Source organism: Sapajus apella, unplaced genomic scaffold (genome assembly GCF_009761245.1).
Source record: "Sapajus apella isolate SASKATOON/1434 unplaced genomic scaffold, GSC_monkey_1.0 scaffold67, whole genome shotgun sequence".
Classification (NCBI taxonomy): Eukaryota; Metazoa; Chordata; class Mammalia; order Primates; family Cebidae; genus Sapajus; species Sapajus apella.
The window spans coordinates 5,875,274-5,900,564 of NW_022437007.1; the positions used below are offsets into that span (position 1 = coordinate 5,875,274).

Consider the following 25,291-nt stretch of genomic DNA (forward strand, 5'->3'; position numbering starts at 1 on the left):
TCTACAGAGTGGAATGCATTCAAATTTAGGATTACCTAAAACCTGGCTTTACATTACTGGCACAGCTCACATGCAGTGTCTAAACCTGTAAACTTACCTTAAAAAAAAAAAAAAAAAAGATGTTTGAAGACACTGTAATCTACCTTCAATTTAAATTAGTAAATAATAATTGTTAGGCAGTCATAACGTAGCATGAGCTGCCAGTGGGTTTCAGTTGCCACTTTAGGAGAACAGGTTGGGGCAGGGAGAGTGTGTGTTTACCCCAGCATGTACATAAGCATTATCATTTTTCATAATGACAATGCATGAAAAGGGCCAGAAAATGCTGGTGACTAGGGTAAGAGCTATGGCTGCAGAATCACAAAGTCAGGCCTCAAATCTTTGTCCCACATTAGGCAGTGGTAGCTTGGGCAAGTTCTTTATCATCTTAAAGCTTCAGTCTGTCCATGTGTACAGCTGGGATGACAACAAGAAGTAACTCACAACATACCCATGAGGGATAACTCAATCAATGCACTTAGATCACTTACTAGTGTAAATGGGGCATAGGAAGTGCTTGTTAAATGTCGACTGTCACCTCATCATCATTGACACTGCCCAAACCACGTTCCAGAAGAAGACAAAATATTAGAAAGTTGATGTTTATTATCACTAGGCTGCTTTGATAAATGCCAGTAATATAATTCAAACATCTCCATCCCCGTTATTTGTATATCCATTCCACTGACAGCTTTTTACTGTTTCCAAAATAACTTTATTTATATCTTCATTTCTTCAAGAATAAGTATGTTAAGAGTACTTGCCTCTGTTGTTAATTTTATCATTATCAAATATGTCTTGATTATTTATGACTCTGTATTTGGTGTAGGTTCTTTTAAGCTTGAAATGGATATTTACGATTGCCTGCTGCAGAGGTCCTAGATGTCATAGTTCCATATGTTGCAACCTCAGAATCATCCTAGATTCTATCTACCTGTATCTTCTTCCAAAATCCATCACCCCTGACTCCTCCATTCCTTCAGTCTTTGCCTCAGATTAAGTACTTACCACCTCATATTGCTGTAACTGTTTCCTTACTGATCTCTTTGTCCAGACAATCTATCTAACCTACCCTTCATGTTTCCATACAATCACAGGTATTATCCTCAAGAGGACAGGTAGACAGGCAGGGTTGGGAAGCATGTGATCACATCATTTTGCTGCCTGAAGACCAGCCTCCAAGCTACTATTAAGAGAGGCTTAAAGAAAATCAACAATCACAATGAATAAACTCTAGATTTTGATTCAAACAAATAAGCTGCTGAAAAAAATTGAGACAAAAACTTTGAATATTTTCATGATATTAAAGACTTGATAATACTGTGTTTAAGGTTTTTTAAAGCCATTATCTTTCAGAGATGCATATCATAATAATATAGGTGGACTGACATGCTATCTGGAACTTACTTCAAAATCAACCAGTTGGAGCCGGGAGGGGAGAGTAAGAAATGAAACACGATTGATCATGAGTTTGCTGTATTTGGGAGTCTGTGATACCACTGTGTCAAATATTGTGAGTGTCTAATTTTCCATGTTATTTAGGAGGAAAAAAAAAATCTCCTGAAGAATCCAGGACCTGAATTGCCAGAATAATCCAGACCAGTTTTTATGCAACACGTTCTTGACCAAGTATGACTGTAGCCTGCGTCTTCTCTTGACTCACTACCCTGACCCACACCACAGGCCAGTTGGACTAAACTTGCCACGATGTTCAAAACATCAGGCCAGGCCCTCCACCTCTCTGTGTCCCAGCACATACTATTCTTTCTGCCTAAAAAGTCTCTGCAGCCTCCTGGACACACCTTTGAGACCTAGATCCACAGCCCCTTCACTGAGGCTCTCCCCATGTCCTTCATACACTCCCTTGCGCTTCTTCCACCCTTAGTACATACCTATACTAGCACAATTATTTTGGTTTGTTTCTGTTGTTGTTTTCCTTGTATTTTATTCCTACCTCCCTCACCAGATTACGAACTCCTTAAGGGCAGAAGTTGTGATTTATTTATTTCAATAAATATTCCCTATAATAAGTCTGGAAGGTAGTAATTTTTTAATAAGCGCTTTGAAAAACAGAAAGTCAACACAACAACAGTCACGGCAAACATTATTTAAACAAAATAATATGTCTAGTAAATCATAATTTATATATCCTTAATATGCCAATATTTATCTACTACATATTCTTTTTTTTTTTTTTTTGGAGATGGAGTCTCACTCTGTCGCCCAGGCTGGAGTGCAGTGGCGTAATCTTGGGTCACTACAACCTCTGCCTCCAGGGTTCAAATGATTCTCCTGCCTCAGCCTCCTGAGTACCTGGGATTACAGATGTCTGCCACTATGCCTAGCTAATTTTTTGTATTTCACGATGTTGCCCAGGCTGGTCTTTTACTCCTGACGTCATGATCTGCCCACCTCAGCCTCCCAAAGTGCTAGGATTACGGGCGTGAGCCACCACGCCGGGCACTACTATATATTCTTTAAAAATTAGTTGTCTTTTCTTAAGGAATATCTTGCACATTTAAAACAAATATTATCTAAAGATGAAATTGTACCCAAAGAGATGTGGGCAGCTTATTTTCCTGTTTCTGAAAGAAGTATAAACTAAAATATGGCCTTTATGCTATCTTCACATCTCATCTAGTGTAGCTGTGGGAAAATATGTTTTGTTCTGTTAGAAAAACTGTGTACTATTTCTTATTTCATAATAAAAATGTCAAAATACTCCATAATATGAACTAGTATCTTTGACTCACATGTGAAGGATACAAGTACAGACACAAATGTGAACTTATCAGGAAAGAACTGTAAACTTTTATTTTATGACAGGAAACAAATAAAATGTTTCCCATTTCTCAACTAAGAAAAATAAGTTAGTACTGACTTAGCCAGCTGTTACTAACACTCCTTTGATACTTTAAGAAAATTTAGTCACTGGATTACACACATCGTACAAACAAAAAGGAAACACCTACTAGTATAAAACTTCATTTGCTTCGTGTCTCTCATATCTCACAGTTTCACACATTAACCTGTAAAAGAGATAAAGACATGAGTTCAACATCTGTCACTAAAAAACAGGGCTAGTATTTTACAACCTTGAATGAGACATATAGTCTAGAAAGTTAAGATTATTTTATATAGTTTGTCACAATCATTTATTAGCCTCAAAATGAATATTTTTAGTACCTGGGTTAACAAAATTGTATTAAATCTGATAAAAATATGCTAGAAAAGAAAACATCTAATAAGATGTCAACTTCACCATGTTTATTTTATGGCAGAGAACACTGTGTGTATTTTATGTTTTATGAATGGCATGTGGACAAATTAATGTTCCCAAGATAAATAAAAAAATGAGAAGAAATCTAAAAGTTTAAAAGAAAAACCTGTTGATTTTAAAAACGATAACATCAGTCACAGTTCAACAAGAATGTTACTCAACAGTATGGAATTTCAGACAAAAGTGGGCTTTTATTAACTTGATATTTTTATGACCACTGGCTGACTAACTGGAGGCTTTAGAACCTTAAAGATTTGTTACTTCAGCTGATTCATCCCAGAGTTTTTGAAAAAATTGTGAAATTATAAAAATTATGGAAGCCATGAATAATTTTTAAATATTCAAAATTATCCTTAGAATAGCATCTTCAAGAAGCATCCTATTATATTAAGTCAATTACATTTTTCCCAAAATACAAAAATGCAAATCAGAGAATTACTATTCCATCTTATGAAGGAACTAGAAATAGAAAAACTTGGCTATTACAAGTGTTTATTTCAACAGTACCTCTATTTTGGTCAATCAGGCTACTATTCTCTAACCTGTGAAACACTAGAATCAACCCACATCCACCTTTCTTTCCTGTTTGCTAAATCAAAGAAAATGCTCTCTTGGGTACTTTTTTTCCTTCTTCTTCTCACTCCTACCACTGTACTTCAGAGGTCCTTACCCTCAATCCCTTCCGGGAAACATTTCAGCTGATTCGCACTTAACTCCAGGAGGCAGCAGTGAGTCTTGAATACATCTCATTAAGCATACATTCCTCTTCAATGAGTTGAATCACAATTTTTCATAGGAAAGCCAAAAGCGTTAAGTCTAAAAATATCTGGTCTTAAATTAGATAATGGGCTCTGCCTTGTTTCCTGTTGGAATAGAAGGGTCCTTGCCTCAGCCTCTTTACTTCTACCCCAAATCTCGTTCCTGCTTCCACAGAAGACCCTGCACTCCTGCATAAGATCCTGTGCTCCTGCAAGCTCACTGCCTTCTCTATGTTCCCCTCTCCTGAATCACGTCCACTAATATGTAAGCATAACTCAGTATATCACCTGTTGTGTGAGTGGTACTACTCTCTTGAGCTCACATCTCCTTCCAGCTGTTATCTATATTTTGCTTTTTTCCCAATCACAGAAAATCTTTTAGAATTGTCTACATATTCTATCTCCATTTTCTCATCCTTTCCCCACTTCTCCATCATTTGGTCCCTGAAACTCCAAAGAAAAAGCTCTATAAAAATCAGAATCCACCTTGTTACTGGAATCCTACCTGTCCTTAGCAATTGCACGACTCTGTAGTTTTGATTATTCCTTTTTCTTTACAGCATTATCTTCTTTCAGCTTCCTGTCCTTGGTCTTCTGCTATTTCAGCTTAACTTACTAGTCATTTTTTTTTGTCTTCTTTGGATGCTCCCACAACTTCATCTTCTACCTGACCTCTAAACGTTATCATCTCCAGCATCTGTCCTTAGCCCTCTTCTCTATACTCAAATAATCTCACCCAGTTCATGATTTTAATCTATACACTGATGACTTCCAAAGCAATGCCACAGACCTAATCTCCCATCACGTCAGCCACTCGTCTAAACACCTACTGTGTTGCCACTAGGTTACGTAAAAGCCTCCTTGTGCTTACAATGTCCAAGACAGAACATGAAATTCTCCCCCAAAAACCTGCTTCCCCAGAATTAGTACCCTGATTACAGTTCGGCTGTCTCTCTACCCAAATCTCATCTTGAATTGCAGTTCCCATAATCCCCACGTGTCATGGGAGGGATCAGTGGAGATAACTGAATCACAGGGCAGTTCCCCAATCCTGTTCTGGTGTGAGTTCTCAAAGATCTGATGATTTTATAAGGGGCTCCCCCTTTCGCTGGTTACTCATTCTTCTCTCTCCTGCCACCCTGTGAAAAACGATGTCTCTGCCTCCCCTTCTGCCATGACTGTAAGTTTTCTGAGGCCTCCCTGAGCCATGTGGAACTGTGAGTCAATTAAACTTCTTTCCTTCAGAAATTACCCAGTGTCAGTTATGGCCTTATAGCAGAGAACAGAATAATATAGTAACCTTAGAGTCATCATTCTTGACTTCTTTCTCTTCTTCACATACATCTTTCTGCCATCACCTATTTCCAAAACACATTATCCAGAACTGACCAAATCCACCATCTCCCCTGTTGAATCTGCATGAGCTATCATTATCCCACCATTATCTCTTACCATGACCACAAGCACAGGGACGTCTGCTTCTACCTTTATGTGCCTAATGTCCATTCCCACAAAGCTTCTAGAGAAATCTTTCCAAACACTAATTCGGATGATCTCACAGCTCTGCTCTTTATCTCCACAATCTCTAAAAGAAAATCCAAACTCCTTATCCTTCAACACAAGGTCCTACACTATTTGCTATACCTTTACACCGTACTGTATTTTACTTACTTACTGTACCTTACTACACCACGGCCCCGTCTTCCTTCCCCTGCACCAAACTTGTGCCCATGACAGAGCATCTGGGGCACCTTTAAACTGAAGAAATCTTTGCAGGCTGTCCTGACTCTAATGTCACCTCCTTTTGACTCCAAAGCCAGAGTAGTCCGGCACCCATCCTTATTATGTCCAACAAATTAAATAAAATAACACTGATCCGTTATCTCAATCTTTTCTGCTCTACTAGGAACCTCAGTTCTATGATGTCACGGGTTTGATTTACTTCAATGCAATATCTCCAGAGTCTACATCAATATCATAGTAAGCATGCAATCAATCAATAACTGTTTATAAAATACGCACATTTAAGCAGTGCTATCAGAAAGTCATGGTAAAATCTCTTGTATGAAAATGTCATAAATGAAGGAAACAAGTATCAAAATGATTTTTGTTTTTAAACACTGTTAGGCAATGTTTTAACAAAAGCATATTGACCTTCCCTGAATTCTTAATGAGTATATAATAACCATAATTTAGTTACTACTCAATGATCTAAAGGTGCCTATATAATAACGATTACACTCATCCATGATGCTGCAGAAAATGTATATTTCAGCAGGCTCTTTCCTATTTAATTTCTAAAACTAAATAGCCCTAATTACTCTTTTTTAAAATAAATTTTTGGTCTCTGCTCCTAAACTAAAGGGATAAAACATTAGAAAAATAGTTAAAATGATGTTGAAGAAACATAGTTTTTGGTGAAGATCTCAAAACCTTTTACACTGCACAGAGTGTGTGACCTTACAGCAACACAGTAACATCCTCTATTTTAACTGCTCTGTAACAATGCAGGGAGCTGAAGCTTTCAAATAAATAAAAGCCACTTCCTCTCCCCCACAGGAGAACATGAATGTTGCTGCTCTGCTGCCCAATACTTAACAGACTGAAAATCTTGCTTATGAGCACTTTTTTTTTTAAATTGGAAAACTGGATCATGTGGAAGTCTGAACTGTTTTCTATGAATCCCAGGGTAACATCTATCTTTATAAAATTCAAGGAAAATGATTTATCTAAAGGAGATACAGTTTTCCCAGAAATTGTAGTATTATAAGGCAATTTATCTAAGTTGTTGGGTTTATCTGTATCTCTATTTTTGTTTTTATGTATGTGGCATCCTGAAATTGTTCTAAAGAAAGACTTAAATTAGTTTAAGCTGATGTTTTCCATTAATGTGACTTCAACACAATCACAACAAAATAAACATCTTAAACGCCTCGCCCTGTTTTAAGTTCATGCCAACAAACAAATCTGTGTAGACACCAAAATAGACATTCTAAGGTGTAAATATACTCAACTATACCCTTGAACTTATTATTTATAACCAAAAATTACCTCTGCAGCTGCAGGCAGTTGACAGAAACTGGCTGATGGGTAAGTGGAACTTCATTAGTATTTTTATACTTTTTTCTTTCTTTTTTTTCCTGAGACAGAGTCTCACTCTGTCACCCAGGCTGGAGTACGGTGGCACAATCTCCACTCACTGCAACCTCTGCCTCCCAGGTGCAAGCAACTCTCCTGCCTTAGCCTCCAGAGTAGCTGGGATTATAAGTATGTGCCAACACACACGCTAATTTTTATACTTTTAGTAGAGATGGGGTTTTATCATGTTGGCCAGCCTAGTCTTGAACTCCTGACCTCAAGTAATCCACCTGGCCTTGGCCACCCAAAATGCTGGGATTACAGGCATGAGGCCACTATACCCAGCCTATTTATACTTTCATAATCCAGAAAATTTCTCTAAGTATAAAAATTCCTTTTTCCATTACAAAGAATTCCTGTTATCTAAATAATTTTATCACCACAGATATTATACAAATGCATTATATAATCAATGTATCTAAATATTACGTGTGTATGGTTTTATATATGCACAGTGGGAATATGACATTTTTATTTACATACTAATTAGTTGCATTTGCATTTATGAATTAACTGCATGCAATTAAATAAACAATTGTTACTATAATTTTTTTCTTAGCAAAGTTGTCATCACGAAACATAAAATGAAAGTTACACACTTTAAAAATTATTCTTGCTCTAATTTGAGCCATCTTCTAAAATCCCAGTGGTTTTGCCCTTTCTAATAAAACTTGACTTAATTTTTAAACACTTAATCTACAATCTACTTTAATTTAAATGATTTTCATTAAAAATTTAATTTTAGGAGTACTCTATCCTCTTGATATTCTTTTCAATTAACAACTAAATATGGAATTGACATGCTCACAAATTAATTAGTGTTGAAAGAGTAAAGGGGAAATACATAGAAAGAGCAGTCCTTTCATAATTAAAACCTGCTGGTATCAGAAACAGCTAGACCTGGAGGAAACAAAACTTTCCCATTATGTCCTAGTTGGTGTTTATATATTATCCATCTTCTCAAAGTCCTTTATTTTATATCCCACTTAAGGTAAAATCATTTTTGTTCTTTCACATGAAGCCCAGATAAATAACTACAGTTGCTGAATTACTGTATAATAGAAGTGATGAGATTTCTATATGGGCAGATCTCACAAAAACAAACATGGTATAAACTGTGTTTCTCTGAAAGGGGCAGTCTACTTAATGCAATAAAATATTTAAACAAAGATCTAGAACATATGAAAATAATGGACCTAATAATTCTTTAAATGATTAATTTAAAAGGTACTGGTTTCTAATATATCTGAGCATTAAGTACTAGGTTTTTGTTTGCAAAAATGGCAAATATTGCCCCTATTGATATATTCACCAAGTGGTGTTTACTACTTTTGGTGAGACAGGAAGGGAGGAAAATAGAGGGAGATGGGGACAGAGAGAGAAAAGAGGGGAAGGGGGAATAAAGAGAGACAGACAGACACTGGGGTGGAAGTAGAAGAATATTACTATGACAGAAATGTTAAAATATTATTCTATTATTGGATACAATTGAATTCAACCTTGTAAAAGTACAAGTTTAAGCTGTATAAGTTTAACTGCATACACTGTTTAAGTATGTATTATTAGTGTACATTTAAGCTCCTTAATGAAGCTAGAAGAAGCAGAGCTTTCGTGAATAAGATTTCTTTAAACCTACTTGTTAACTACAGTAAGTGATCTATAAAATTCTTGCTTTCTAGGTAGGAGAAAGAAGTCCCAGTGTTCTATAGCACTTAGGGTAAGTATCATTAACAACAATTTATAGTGGATTTTCAAATAGCTCAAAGAATGGGTTTTAAATGCTCTAACACAAACGATAAATGTTTGAAGTAATGGACATGCTAATAATCCTCATTTGATTACAACACATTCTATACATGTATTAAAATATCACAATGTACCCCATAATATGTACAATTATTGTGTCAAGAATAAAACTAAAAAATTTAAATGTTAAATTGTTACACTTCAGATTTTCAGCATTCTATGATTAACTTAATATTAAAATGACATACCTAAGTTGATGCTCTCTCAAGTTTGATAAGGCTTCCATACCATGTAAATAGGAATATACTATTTCCAGATCCTGTTTCAAAGAAAAGGATAGAAATTGTTAGATTTGTCAGGAAAAGGGGTTTCTAAAATAAGTCACTCTATCTATCTACAGACCAAATTAGACTACAGATAGCTTTTTTAAAAATACACGTTTTCTTAAGACATTAAAAATAAACATTATTAAAAGCTCAATTGTACAAATTCCATCCATTACAACAGCTTCTGGGATAGGCACAAAACTTACTAAAATATAAAATAAAATGACAAACTTATAAAAATAAATTCCTCATAAATCATTCTTTATCACCTGTTTCTGTCCTTTACATCAAAATAGCAAATACAAAGTTTTAATTTCAAAGTACATTTGCCAATACCATAGTTAAATCAAATTATTTTCTTAGTCAATATAAAATGAATGCTTGTTATTTCCTGTCTACACTTAAAAGTGGATATAAATTCCATTTTTTTCAATTCTTACCAAAATGACATCTTACATAGAAATATTTAAATATTTTCTTTTACAAAAGGAAACGTGTTTGTGTTTCCAGATCACACTGCAGTAATTAAAAAAATAAGACTCAAAGTTATTAACAAAAGTTCAGAAGAAATAAAAATTCAAAGTTCTGTTAATATTCATATGTGACAAACCAGAAAGAATTTAGTATTTTAAGACTCTAATATCTAGGAGTCTAGGATTAGACATAGTTTGTGATGTCAAGAATATGAGTGGATATTTACTCCTCTCCAAAATCTTAGTCAAAATCTACAACAAATTTATTTTAAGAAATTTGTAAAATAATCCTCTCCTTTTTCAAGTGTTAACAGCTTTATTTACTGATTATTCACATACTATAAAATGTATCATTTTAAAGTGAACAGTTCAGTGGTTTTGTTGTACAATCAATCAATCAATCACTCATTTCAGAATACTTTAACCATCCCAAAAAAACCCTCCATACTCATTATCAGTCATTCTCCATTGCCCCTTACTCCAAGCTCCTGACAACCACTAATCTACTTTCTGTTTCTTTGGGTTTGCCTATTCTGGACATTTCATGTAAATGAAATCCCACAATGGAATACATGATCTTCCGGGACAGCTTCTATCACTCAGGCACAATGTTTGCAAGGTTCATTTATATTTTAGCATGTATCAGTACTTTTCTTTTTATTGTCAAATATTATTTCCTTGTAGAAATATACTACATTTTGTTTACCCATCTATCAATTGGTAGACATTTAGGATCTCCCCTCTTTTTGGCTATTATGAATAATGCTGCTGTAAACTCAAGTGTAAGTGTTTGTTTGAGCACCATTTTGAATTCTCATGGGTATATACACCTACGAGTGAAACTGGTGGTTCATGTGATAACTCTACGTTTGACTCTTTAAGGACCTGCCAAACTGCTTTCCTAAGTCACCCCACCATTTTATAATCCCATAGGCAAGGTATGAGGATTCCAAGCTCTCTACATCCTTACCAACACTTGTTATTATCTCTCTTTTTATTTTAATCATCTTACTACGTGTGTAATAGTATTGATTGGCATTTCCCTAATTACTAAGAATGTTGAGCCTCTTTTCATGTGCTTTTTTGCCCATTTATATAACTTCTTGGATAAGTGTCTATTCAAATTCTTTGTTCATATTTTAATTGGTTTATCTGTCTTTTTTATCATTAAATTTTAAGAGACCTTTATACATACAGTACAAGATGGAAGGTCCTTATTCAGATGTATAATTTGTAAATATCTTCTCCCATTCCATGGACCATCTTTTTACTTTCTTGATGGTGTCCTCTGAAGCACAAATTTTAATTTTGAAGTCCAATTTATTTTCTTTTGTTGCATGAGCTTTTACAGTAATATTTAAGAAATCATTACCTAATCCAAGATCCCAATGATTTACTACCGTATTTTCTTCTAAAAGTTGTATGGTTTTAGCTCTTACATTTAGGTCTATGATCCATTTTAATTTTTGTATAAAATGTGAAGTAGGGGTCCAACATTATTTTTACATGTGCATCAGTTGTACTGGACTTCTTTGTTGAAAAGACTATTCCTTACCACATTGTACTGTGATGGTATGCTTATTGAAAAAATAAATTGACCATAAATAAAAGGGTTTATTTCAGGACTCTCAATTCTATTTCACTGGTTTACGTGTCTGTTCTTATGCCAGTACCACACTGTCTTGAGTAGGCAGCTTTGGTAGTTAAGTTCTGAGACTGTGAATTGTGAGCATTCTAACCTTGTTCCACCTTTCACAGGAGATTTTTCTGGCTCTTTTAGGTGCCTTGCATTTTCAACCAATTTTTTTCATTAGCTTGTCAGTATATGCAAATAAGCCAGTTGGGATTTTAGCAGGGTTACGCTGAATCTGCAGACCAATTAGAGTAGTATTGCCATCTTAACAATATTAAGTCTCCTAATCCATAATATGTGATGTCTATACATTTTTTTAGGTCTTCTGTGATTTCTTTTAACATTGTTTTTGTGCTTTTCAGTGTATAGGCCATGCTCTCTTGGTTAAATGTTAATGCTTTTAATTAAGAAAAAAAATTTTTTTGTAGCTTTAGGAGAACACTTAGGAACAATTAGAACTCTGTGTGCAACTGAATTTTATATAACAAGGACACAGATGACAATAATTCACAGATTAACTAGATAAGGAATTAGAAACCTTTTAAAGAAAGTACTAAGGCCAGGCATGATGGTTCACGTGTGTAATCTCAGCATTTTGTGAGACCAAGGTTGACAGATCATTTGAGGTTAGGAGTTTGAGACCAGCCCAGCCAACATGGGTGATAACCCATCTCTACTCAAAATACAAAAATTAGCTGGGTGTGGTGGCACATGCCTGTGATCCCAGCTACTCAGGAGGCTAAGGCAGAAGAATCACTTGAACCCAGGAGAAGGAGCTTGCAGTGAGCCAAGATTGCACCAATGACCTCCAGCCTGGGCAACAGAGTGATATTCCGTCAAAAAAAAAAAAAAAAAGGGAAGAAAGGAAAAGAAAAGAGAAGAGACAAGATGAGACGAAGAAGGTTTTCACTCTAAAATATTTTAGACTGTTTTAGACTTTAAAACAATGTTATGGTATGTTAAGACACGATTTATAATTTTAAGTCATTCCAATTTAAATTTTATATCAATATTAAGAATTTAAAATGTCATCCTCAGACAACTTTCAAATAAATTGATGGCCTCTCATTTTATCCATCTGTGTCTGGTATTTCCATGAAGTCTTTTAAAAGCTATTTAAAGAGGCCCGGTGCAGTGGCTCACTCCTGTAATCCCAGCACTTTGGGAGGCCAAGGCAAGTGGATCACCTGAGGCCAGGAGTTTGAGACCAGCCTAGCCAACATGGTGAAACCCCGTCTCCATTAAAAATACAAAAATTCACCAGGCATGGTGGCAAATGCCTGTAATCCCAGCTACTCGTGAGGCTGAGGCAGGAGAATCGCTTGAACAGGGACGCGGCGGTTGCAGTGAGCTGAGATCTTGCCATTGCACTCTAGCCTGGGCAACAAGAGAGAAACTCTGTCTCACAAAAAATAAAAATAAAAAAACTATTTAAAGACTGAAATGTAAAAATAGGTCCCATAAGTTCAATACAAATAAGAAAACTAAAACAAAATTGCTTCCTCTATCCAGTTAACAAAGTGTACATTCCTAAATCTAATAAACCTCTTCTTTAGAAAAGCAGTCGGGCTCCAATCATAAGGTTCTATTTGCATTCAAGGAAAGCCAATAACAATATCTCAATGAGACATTTATAATAAAAGATCCTTCTGGATAATCCTAAAGTTCACCATTCTACTTTAAATATTATGAATTTGTATATTACTTGAAGTTGTTAAATAGTACAGAAAGACTGTCTTCCCATTTCTGAGGAGCTTATATTCTGATTCTAATATTAAAGTCTTAACACTGTTTTCCCTAAATTACCTGTCAACCTGTTATAATCTGTCCAAGGCCTAAAGTTTCTTTTATCTAAGAAGAAAAGACTATTTAAATTCATTTAACCATCCAGCAAATAAATTCGCTGACCAAAGAAGTATATTTGGAAGAGTATTAGAAAGAATAAGATTTTTTTAAAGCTATTTCTGGAAAGGACAGAGAAGTCTAAGAAACACAGTAGAAGCAAGAATTTGGAGGACTGAAAACAGAATCAAAGGAGGAATAGCCTTAAGGCCTTAAAAGAGAACAACAGGCCTTGAAATAACAAAGTTTCTCCTACTTCGACTGGCCCCCAAAAAATCAAAAGTTAAAAAGCTGGTTCACTGATTAAGCAGCACTTAAATAATCCGTTCCTTTTTAACATTAAGGAGTTTCATATTTGTGTAAGGGCCACGCTCCTCAATAAGTTATGTCATACACATTATGTGTGTTAGTATGATAATGGATTTAACAATTTTAAGTATGAATGTATACTTTGTATGATTATAGAATATATCTGAGTAATAACCATTATTTCTCTAACTTAAGATAATATGGATAATCACAACATACAAATTAGATTGATTAGTTAATAAAAATGTACAGATAAATGGAATATTATCACCTGTAACTGACATAAGTAAATGAATCAGGAAGTCGTTGCTGAGCCTGTATCATAAAACTGAGAGACAGACATTACACCATTACTGCATGAACAAATTTAAAAAGTAGTTTTTCCTTCTATATGTACCTGCATAAATAAAATATTCATACCTCATATAATCATGATTTTTAAAGGGTGCTTTTAAATGTGTCATTCAAGGAATACAAAATCAGAAGACCCCGTGTAGTAAATGCTTCATTTTGTATTTTATATCTCAAACCAGACTATAAACTTCTTAAATGAATTCAATTACATTCAGAGTTTCTTCTATTGTCTTACAGTACACCAACCCAAAAGAAACTTGTTTTAAATGATCTGTACCACAAGGAGCTTATAAACTAGGGGAACAGACTCCATTATTCTTATAAATGGAACCTTCAACTAGATGGCTTTACAGATAGATTCCATCTAAACTTATGAGTTCTTAGTTGTATTAACAGGAGCAGCAGACAACACAAAATGTTTCACTATGTAATACAAACATGACCAACGTGGATTTGGGTATGTAGAAAAAAACAGAGAAACTATGGCAAAGACATCAAGAAATCTCTGCTCTCGGACCCTGAAAAATGAAAGAAAACTGACTAGAAATAAGCAAAAGAAACTCAAACCAAAGGGAGGAGGAATCTATGTTTAAGCTTTTCTTCAATCAAGAGCTCAACAGCCAAATATTAGTTACCATAGATTGCATAAACAAAAAGCAAAAAGGAAAACAAGTTTTCTTGTCCTTTCCTAAAAGCAAGCAGGACTAAGCAATGTCTTGAAATAGGCACAACATCATCTTTCAGCTCCAGAGACCTCATGTTACCCAAGCCCCATATCAGCTCACTATGCCCTAATCTAAAAACTAAAGGCAGGCAATCTGAACACAATCAGTAGAAACCCTTAAAACTTGGACAAGAACTGTCTGTCAGCATTTGTACTTCCAGAAAACAAACAAACCTCTAAGTGGTATGAGATTTCAGGCAGCACAACCAAGAGAAACGAAATCAGGAGTGCAAGGGAGGAGATTTGAGTGCATGAAAAGCCACTGCAAAACAATTCAGCTCTGCCCTGCCCCAGAACAACTCTACTCCTTTCCTGCCCATAGTGGTCACTCCTGTTTCTCCACCGTCACTTCTCACACAGAAGTTTCAACCTTTATTTCCCCTTAGTCATTGACTTTTATTAAAATAATCTATTAGTTGGCATGGAATTGCCTTTACCAGCTAAAAAAAAAAAAACAAACTTCAAAAAGGCAAGTGAGTAAGAATGGGGTGCTGAGGAAGTCCTGCTCCTCAAACCAACCTGAAATTTGCAACCATCAGTGACAACCAAATATGCAGCATCACAGAGCAAGACTTTTCTCTTAAGATGTACAAAGAAATGCATGGCCTTCAGGGAGTTACACTCTTAGATTCTTTTCTTCTCTATACAAACAAGAAACAGTCATAAAATGACATTTCAGCCAACAACTACACACACAAAAAAAATGCTAGAGAGTTAAATTACCTAGAATGCTTCAATTTCCATTTTGGTCAAAAAACTATGACACACAAACAGAAAAATTTCTAGCCTTCCCACTGCACTTCCCAAGACAAACGAAATCCACATGACTATTACTATTTTAAAGGACTCTGAAAAAAAAATGTAAGCTATTTTTTTCCCCAAATTCTCTAGTCATTGAGAACAAACAGGAACATGTTGCTCTAATCAGGAAACTGCATTTTTTAAAACAATAAGCCTTTCGTTTTACCCTAGGAAGGACATCCTTTTTTCAAAAATAGTTGCTACTTGAAAGGAGAAGTTATAAAATCACAGTAGCACAGTGGACAAAGATATTGATAGACCTATAGGACTAAAAATTACCCATGAAAAACAGACTCCCTTTTTTTGTCCCAAATGTAAACCAGATTCAAGACCCAAACGCATCCTTTAAGTACTTTAGGAGAGTGACTGTTCACAACCTATCCAAAGTCAATCTTCTTGCTCAAAGTCTGTTAATATAATACGCATTAGGCCTGGTATGGTGGCTCACACCTGTAATCCCAACACTTCCGGAGGCTGAAGTGGGCAGATGAGGATAAGAGTTCGAGACCACCCTGGGCAACACAGTGAAACCCCGCCTCTACTAAAATACAAAAATTAGCCAGGCGTGGTAGTGTGTGCCTGTAAGGCCAGCTACTTGGGGGACTGAGGCAGGAGAACTGCTTGAACCCGAGAAGAGTAGGTTGCAGTAAGCCTAGATTCCACCGCTGCACTCAAGCTTGGGCGACAGAGCAAGATTCAGTCACCAAAAAAAAAAAAAATTATACACCCTAATAGGAAAGAAGTCAGAAGGAGAGTACCTCATACCCTGGGCTCTCTAATTTCTCCTTAGAGGTGCATTCAGAATACATAATGGGCTTTGTAGCAAACTTACATTTCACGTACAACTAGCTTTTAATTTCATTTGTTTGCCAGCATCAAGAGCTCACTAAAAATGTACAGTATGTCTTAATGTGACATTTGGAGAACTGAGAGCAGATTACTATTTCTCCACCTCACTCTCCCGACTGCCTCCCCATACCATATGCTGGTAAATTCCCTCCTATCCTCTAGACTCTTTGCTGCTTGGACACAACAAAAAATAATGGGGCGGGCGGATTATGTTACATTGCACCATAAGGCAAAAGACATCTTTTTCCTTTAAAAGGGGTTTTGTTTCATATATGAAGCTATTTATTTAACTGTATTTGGAAGTGGGTTGATTCCTTTAAAAGGCCTATTTTAATGGTCAGAGAAACTAAGGTCAAGACTGTGTGATAATTAGCAGGCCTGTGGTGGTTGAGGCCTCAGTGGTAAATGCCTATGGACTTAAAAGTAAGGAAGAAGAGAAAGGAGCATCTTGCTTAAAGTGACACTGGTCACAGGACCAGAACTGTACTGATGCCAACAAATATTCTTCCTTGTAGATCCATCAGAGAGAGGAACTTGCAAAGATTAAAAATGTAATTTATCCTTTTGGGCAAAAGATTACTAGCAATGAATTAGAGAGTTACGTCTTGAACATTATTAATAAGGGGGTTAAAAGCTAGATTATCCAATGCTCAAACTCATGTCTATAGCCAAATAGGGGAGGGGCAGAAAGGGCAAAGTTCTGCAAGGTTCATTCCGTTTATTGATACGGTATGATTAAGTTGCAATGTTTTATTTAGGAGAGCTAAAACATATAAAAGAACTATCCTAAGAAGGAGAGGGATGTAATAAGGAATACAGGCTTTGGAGTCAGGTGGGGCAGAGTTCAAATTCTGATCCCTGCCACTCCCTAGCTGTATGACCCTGGGTTTGTTGGTGAGACCCTATTTGCAAAACAAGGTGAATAATATCTATGCAACTAGGCTGTGTGGCTAAAATTACACGTAGTTTCAGTACAACATAGGGCACAATCAGATTCTGGAAAAAAGGGTGATTGAGTTTACTGACCATGAGATCTGAATGTAAGCACAAGTAATCCTAAGAATATAAAATGTAAAATATTCCTGAGATATTTACTATACATATCAGAATTTTTACAGACTAATGTGTCCTTTTATTATGTATCTGTATGCCAAAAGAAAGTCAAATGAATTCTTACAAAACTTATAAAGGGCCCCTAAATTGTCTGTTTTATAAATCCAGATTTTTATATTAGGTTTAAAGAGAAGTGTACCTGACACATATTTTATCACATCTGTTATAAATATACTTTCCAAATGACGTTGTTATGAAATCTCATATCCTTAAGATTGAGAATGAGAAGAATGGGAAAATTTTCCAATTTGAAAACAGCCACTTAATTTTTCCTCCAAGAATGACTGGCTAGGAACATACTTTAACACTGGCAGAGCTGGACAACAAACTGCAAGTATTTTACTCACTAATGTTAAGTTTACCTTCCATAGCTCAAGCTTGTTTTACAACACTTAAAATGAAGTCATTAGAAAAATTTCTGCATGCATTCCATTAACATTTGGACCCACAGACTTTCTACCTTTGAAACATTCCTTATAATATTTACACTTCACTCTTTAAAATGTTTAAAATTATAAGAGGTTTCCCACAAGTTTCAAGTCATAATGAAGTTACTGAAACTGTCTTTGAAAACCTAATTTATTTTAGCACCATTCCTGGATATTTTTTTTATCTGTGGATGGTATTAGGAAACAAATTAAAGTGTTGTATATATCTTCTTCTAAAATATAGTTAAATAGTATCAAATGATACTTCCACACAACTGAAGTATCATTTGAAGAAAACCTGTTATATTGAAGTAATTCAATATAATACATCAGTAGTATATTGTCAGGTTAATCCTTTTCAACACTTTTTTGCAGTATTTCCCAAAATATGCCACACAGAACCTCATCCTGTACAGTGTTATAGAGCATGTATTTCTGGTAGGTTCACAAACTACATTAAAGGTCATGCAGGAGCAAGACTAATAATAACTTTACCCACAAACTTCCCAAACAAGGCTAATGCTGTCTTCATTTGGGGTGGGGGCAGAGGGTGCTTGTATACCTCCAGAGCACATAACTGTTAACACTGTTTCAAGCATACCATGTTCAGACACCTCATCCCAAGGCTCCCCACACAGGAATGAAAGCCAAACACCAACAACCTCTTGCACCCTTCCCACATGATGACCAGCAGTCTTTGGGTCCAGCCTAATGCTAAGTCCCTCCATACACTCTTCCCTCCTCCTCTCTCCCATGTACAAAGCACTGCTCCAAGACTCCATTTAACACTGGCAGTGAACTCTTCCTTTCTGAGCCTCTAAAGTTCTTACCACCTTGACCATTCACATTAAGCACTTCACACATGCTCTGTGTTGTCACTTTAACAGGTTTGTATTTTATGTCCTCGATCAAAGAAGCACCTTGAACACAGACACTCTGTCTTCTCTTACATCTCTTTGTCAGCTCCGCATCTAGCAATGGACAATGAAAGCCCTGGGTGAAAAGAGAGAAAAAGTCAACATTCCTGCAGTGGTGGTGGTATGCATGACTTTAAGCACTCCCTGAGGACAGAGAGAGAAAGAAATGGAGGAAATGTGTTTTCAATCTGGGTGTTCCGGCTTCAGAAAACTCATACCTATACTGGCTAAAACAATTCTGTAAATAACCACAAGGTGGCAGCCAGGACCAACCATCCTTCCTAGAACTCAAAAGCAGTCACTGGTATCACAAGTGCACTTCCCTTACACAGAGATGGGGGTTTAAAGCATTTCTGAAGATCATCTCAAAGAATATGATGATTCCTTTCTCTTTGTGTCCCTAAAGAAAAGGGGCAGGATGCGGGAACAAGTCCATCAGCACTCCTATGAAAACTTTTAACTTCTACCATCCTTAGCAGGGAAATGTTTATTTTAAACCAGCCTCCCCAGCGCACATCTTTGTAAAGCACCAGAGCAAATAAAACAAAAATGTCAGATCACCAGCCTGCTGAGGTGCTCTATGCATCTCAGTCACTCATAGCCCAGAGTTACATCATCACATTCTTATGAACAATGTAAGAAAAAAAAATCCACAGCAGAGTGTATGGTTTAAAAAAAAAAATTCTTAGAGTTAAAATAATTACTTTAACCCTAAATCATATGGAGGCAAAATACTGTTAATTTACACCAGAAAGAAAATCTCCTAGGATTGTGATTTCATTCAAATTAACATGTCAAAGCCCAGGAAAACCTGATAATGACATTACTGGTCATGGCTAATAAGGCCCTTGCATATTTCTCCAGGCTAAGATTCTTAAGCATTATAACTTTATAAGACAAACATATGGCTGAGTGCAGCCATACAAGTAAACCTACGAATGGCTTGCTTTAGTCCAAGCATTTGAAACCAGCCTGGGAAACACAAGGAAACCCCATCTCTGTAGGGAAAAAAGAAAAAAAAAAAAATTAGCCAGGCGTGGTGACACGCACTTGTGGTCCCAGCTACTGGAGAAGCTGAGGTAGGAGAATCACTTGAGCCCAGGAAGTTAAGGCTACAGTGAGCTGTCACTGTGCCAATACACTCCAGTCTGGGCAACAGAGCAAGACCCTGTTCCTCCCCTCGAGGAAAAAAAAAAAAATGTACAAAGAATTCTAGAAGTACAAGATAAAGACTCAAGTTATTCCCAGTTTGTCTAAAACTTCTTCAGGTTTCTTTTCTGGTTTTTCTAAAAGAAAAAAATTAACAAATCAATCAAAAATAAAATGTCCTCAGCTGTTTTACACTGAAAAAGGCAGTCTTTTTCAAACTGAGTTTTTGAACAATTCCTAAACTTGAGACAAAGATGATTAATAATTACCTCATTAATTAGCCATGAAAATTACAAATGGACTTGTAAATTACAACAAAACACTCTCTTATCCCATTTCTCCTCTAATTCAAGTTGGTGTCAGGGAGCCGCAGAGCAGTCATGTGTCAAGGGACAAGAGCTGAAGAAGCTACAAAGTACTTCATAAATTTTAAGGGACAGATGAAGTATCATCTATAATCTGCATTCTCAAAAAGTTTATCTCTTATTGAAGAAAACGCAAGAGTTAAATGAACAGTCACAACAGAAGTCACAAGACAGTTTTTATGATTACAAAACAAGTGTTATGTTTAGCAACGTAAAATGCATACTATGCACCGTGTTTACTGCCATGTCTCTGGGGAAAATGATCGTGTAAGCAAGTTTCACTTGTGAAGATTAGAATTTTTCATTAGAAGAAGCAACAATTTAGTTTTCACCTAAAACTCATTTTGTTAACAAAGAAGAAAATAGAAAGTATCCAAAATCAGTCTGCAATTCCTGTTTTCAAGAATCCGTGTAAATATTTCCCTTTCAGAACAATGTATTACAGCACCAAGACTACAGCTTCCCAGAATTCACATCTCTTAGGCAGCAAAAATAAACTTAATAAAAGATACTTCGTTTTAAACATATCCTATTTTAATAGACTCTCAGACGGTAATATTTGTAGTCAAATTTTAATTTACAGGTATAGATTAACACACTAAAAAATCATTTCCATTGGTTTTCTCCATCGTTAAGTTAGCAGGTTGTGAATGATTACATTTTAAATTAACATTTGACTAAAACAACCAAAAACGTAAGTCAGCTGCATATACACACAGAAAACAGAGACACAGACATACACTCTCTAATAAAATGATTCCTGAACTATCTTCAATTTCAATTAAAAAAAATAACATCAACCAAACACCCTCCCCCGAAATTCTCCTCTAACGACAGAGTTAAAACCTTCAGCTTGGTGTTCAATTTATTTCCCAAATACAGTCTGGTTCCAGTTAAACCTCGTAGAAACCTTGCTGAGTTCGGGGTGGACAGACAGGGGCTGCTATACATCACTCCACTGAACTATCTCTGCAACAAGGGGCCACAGAGTCTGCACAAATCACCCTCAGGAAACCTCAAGTTTCCAATACCAGCCTAATTCCAGAGGCACTATCAACAGCACTCATTCTGAACACTCACTGTACATATCTCAATAGTCCTACAGTAGCAGGGTTTAGACAGTCTTAATAAAAGCAAAACAGAATAGGTCACTGAGGACTCCAGTTCTTTATTGCCTCTTAGCAAAAAGGAAGTACTCTCTGAATGGAAGCAGGTTTTAAATACAGAAAATTTCATTGCAGCCACTTTTCTAGGACAAAAGACAAAAATAATTTGACATCTGTTTTTCCCATCTTGAATGTTCTACCAAGGAGTCAACCACCAATAGTATTACTTATTCTCAAATTTTGTATTTCTCAAGAGGACAGGAGAAGCAAATGAGAATAATCCACATATGTAATTAAAGCCTTTCACCTTTATTGGTCAGAAAAGAGCTAAAATGCTGAAGAAATTTTAGGTCTGTTGAAAATTGATCTCTTTTAGAACCATCATAAAAGGTGAAAGGGCAAAGAAGAACTGTTTACCTGATCAGATAAACATTCAGGGAAAGGGTGCAGAGGAGGACAGTTATAGAAAATGTGCATCACTGAATTTTGAAGAAGAATCAGAGGCTTAAAAATATGTAAATATATATATTTTCTAATCAAGTGCTCCACTAGAAGGGACAGCAAGTTAGTCATAGTTTCTGAAGTATCTCACCTTTCAGTACATGTTTTAAATGCTCCTTTGAAGCTAAGAATCTCACTTTACTTACCCTAGTGATAACTGTTTTACCAACCCCACTTAGACGATATAGCATGCATGCATTATAGCTTAAAATTGTACATGTGATTTATATGACAGACTCCACCACATTCATAAATAGACCTTTACCTTCGTAACATCAATACTCTAACATCCCACCCCCAACATCTAAAGTCCTCTCTTCATTACCAAGATTCTCCAGAAATCAGAAGGAAGCAAAGAGCCCTTGGGGTGGTAAGAGTGAACATCCTATGAAGTCAATTACTGCAGAGCAGCCATCACAATCAGAAAGGAAGATGAAAAGGAAAGGTAGGAAAATGGTTCCCAACTTCACATTTCTTAAAATACCTGTGCATAACTTAAAATGTGTGTTGCATCAGAGCCAGTGTTATAAAGGGTGGTTGGGTTTGTCTATCAGCTACTGCATCCAAGAACTACAAGACCCATTCAGGAAGAAGGAAAAGGAAGCTATAAAATACTTTCTTGGAAAAGATTCAAAGAAGGCTCATGCAAAGGTTCCAAATGCAGGTCCGCAGGAGAATTCTCACTAGTGTGTGGCAAAATAAGAGAGTAAAGGCAATGAGTTGAGATCTTTGATAAACAATGTACTCCACTTAAGAGTTCTCCTTTATTATGGGATTGTAACCTTTCCTTTTTTTTTCTCATCATTACTTGAAATTATATTGCTACTAGATAGTAGTTCACTGTTTTATCTGATATCCTTCATAAAAGAAACTTTTTAAGCTGCCTATCTTATTTGAGCCTCTAAGTCTTGAACGGTAGAATGAAGGGCAATGCTTGCTTGATGAAAATCCACAAAACTTGGGACTAAGCAATTTGAGTGAGTGAGTGAGGTGACTGCAAAGTTGCAGAATTATTTACCTTTTACTCCCAGCTCTTATTCACTATGAAAATTTCCAGGAAAAAAAGTATTCTAGGTGTTCTGACCCTCTCCCAAGAAAGACTCTTAAAAAAAAAAAATTAAGAGACATTCCTATTACATTAAAGATATCTCTAAAACTACTAGTAGAACTCTGGGCCTTGGAATAGAACAAAAATTTGCAGAATTATGTAGGAAGATGCTGTGGACAGGATAGGTAATCAGAGTGTACCTTGCCAGGCAATTCCCCTGCACACTCTCTGCTTGACAGGCCACTAGCTAAGATGAGTCACTTGGGCAACACTGACCGAGTTCAATATCTGACTCTCATTTACCAGCCTGGCATCCCTGAACAAGTCACTCAACCCCTCTCCTAGCTCCGTCTCTTCACCCGTAAAATAGGAATAATAACTATCTAAGATTTGCAAAGTGAATCCTCAGTGCCTTGACACATAGTAAGCACTTTCTTTTGCAAACATTGGCATGTGGAACATTATTACTGTTCACTTTCAAGTTAGTTATAAAAACCTAAGGAGAGGGGTGCCTCAGGTGAAGGAGGGTATCAGTAACTCTTTGGCTTCTGCCAAAATATGACAGGCTGCAGAGATCTCCTACAACATACTCAAAATAGCATTTTAGTCTTTCTTTTTTGTTTTCTTACTTGGATAACTTCTGGTCTTAAAGTAAAATACAATGATGCAACACTCTAATAGTAGACAGCTTAAGAAGTAGACAAGGGAACAGAGGGATCAGAAATAAATCCACCATTTACAGTCAACTGATTCTCAACAAAGGTACCACGGGCACACAACGGGAAAAAGAACAGTCTCTTTAATAATGGTGTTGAAAAAACTGGGTATCTACATGCAGAAGAATAAAATTAGAAATCTTATTCACACCATCCACAAAATGAACTCAAAATAAAGACTTAAACGTAAGACATGGAACTATAAAACTAATAGGACAAAACATCTGAAAAGCTCTATGACATTGGTCTGGGCAATAATGTTCTGGAAATGACCCCAAAAGTACAGGCAACAAAATAAAAAATAAACCAATGGGATCACATCAAACTAAAAAGTTTCTACACAGCCAAGAAAACAGTTGGGTAAAGAGACAACATACAGAATGGGAGAAGATAAAGTTGACACTCAGTTCCATGAAGGGTTGCTTCCAGAACCCACCCCCCAAAATTTTCCTTATATAAAATAGCATAGTGTTTGCATGTAGCCTATGCACATCCTTCCATATACTTTAAATCATCTCTAGATTACTTATCATATCTAATGCCATGTCAATACTATGTAAATAGTTGTTATTATACTGTATTACCCTTTTATTGTTTTAGTTTTTACTGCTATCATGTTTTTTATGGGTTTTTAAAAAATATCTTTGAGCCACGGTTGGTTGAATCTGCAGGTACAACCTGAGTATATGGAGTGCTGACTGTATGTGCAAACCATACATCTAACAGGGGGTTACTATTCAAAATATATAAGAAAAACAACTCAATAGCAAAAAAAACACAAGCAATCCAATTAAAAAACAGGAAAAGGACCTGAATAGACATATCTCAAAAGACTACAAATGGCCAACAGGTATATGAAAAAATGTTCAACACCACTAATTGTCAGAGAAATGCAAATTAAAACCACAATGATAAAACCTCACACCTGTTTGAATGGCTGCTAAAAAAGGGGAGGAGTGGATATAAGCATTGAAGAGGATGTAAAGAACAGAGAAATTCTCACTGTTGGTGAGAATGCAAATTAGTATATCCATTATGGAAAACAGTATGGAGGTTACTTCAAAAAAATTAAAAATAGAACTACCATATGATCAAGCGGTCCCTCTACTGGCTATATAGTTAAGGAAATAAAACCACTATGTTGAAGAGATGTCTGCACTCCCATGTTCACTGCGGCACTATTCACAATAGCCAAGATATGGAATCAACCTAAATGTCCCTCAATGTATGAAGAAAATGTGATATATGTGTGTGTGTGTGTGTGTATGTGTGTGTATTCAGCCTTAAAAAAGAAAGAAATCATATAATTTATGACAATATAAATGAACCTGGAGGATATGTTAAGTGAAATAAGCCAGGCATACAAAGACAAATACTGTATGAGTTCATCTCTATGTAGAATCTAGGGAAGTCGAATTCATAGTAGAGTGGAACAGTGGTTACCAGGGGCTGGGGAGGAGGGGGCAGTTGGGGAGATGTTGATCAAATGAAATAAAATTTGCTAGCAGAATTAAGTTCAAGAGATCTAACGTACAACATGGAAACTATAGTTAACAACAATATATTGTATTCTTGCAAATCACTAAGAAAATTTTAAGTGTTCTAACAACAAAAAATAAGTTGAGGTTGTGTGTGTGTGTGTGTGTGTGTGTGTGTGTGTGTGTGTGTGTGTGTGT

The 25,291-nt window shown here is 36.0% G+C and overlaps 1 protein-coding gene across 6 annotated transcripts in view; it reads right to left on the reverse strand.

Moving 5' to 3' along the window:
- RAPGEF2 (Rap guanine nucleotide exchange factor 2) overlaps window positions 1–25,291 on the reverse strand; it is a 249,448-nt gene that overhangs the window by 157,481 nt on the left and 66,676 nt on the right. For all 6 annotated transcript variants that reach the window (XM_032248533.1, XM_032248534.1, XM_032248532.1 and 3 more), the window contains exons 2-3: window positions 9,210–9,280; window positions 3,012–3,068 (exon numbers count right to left, since the gene is read on the reverse strand). In XM_032248533.1, the coding sequence (XP_032104424.1) occupies window positions 3,012–3,068; window positions 9,210–9,280 (128 nt within the window). The remainder of the gene's footprint in view (window positions 1–3,011; window positions 3,069–9,209; window positions 9,281–25,291) is intronic.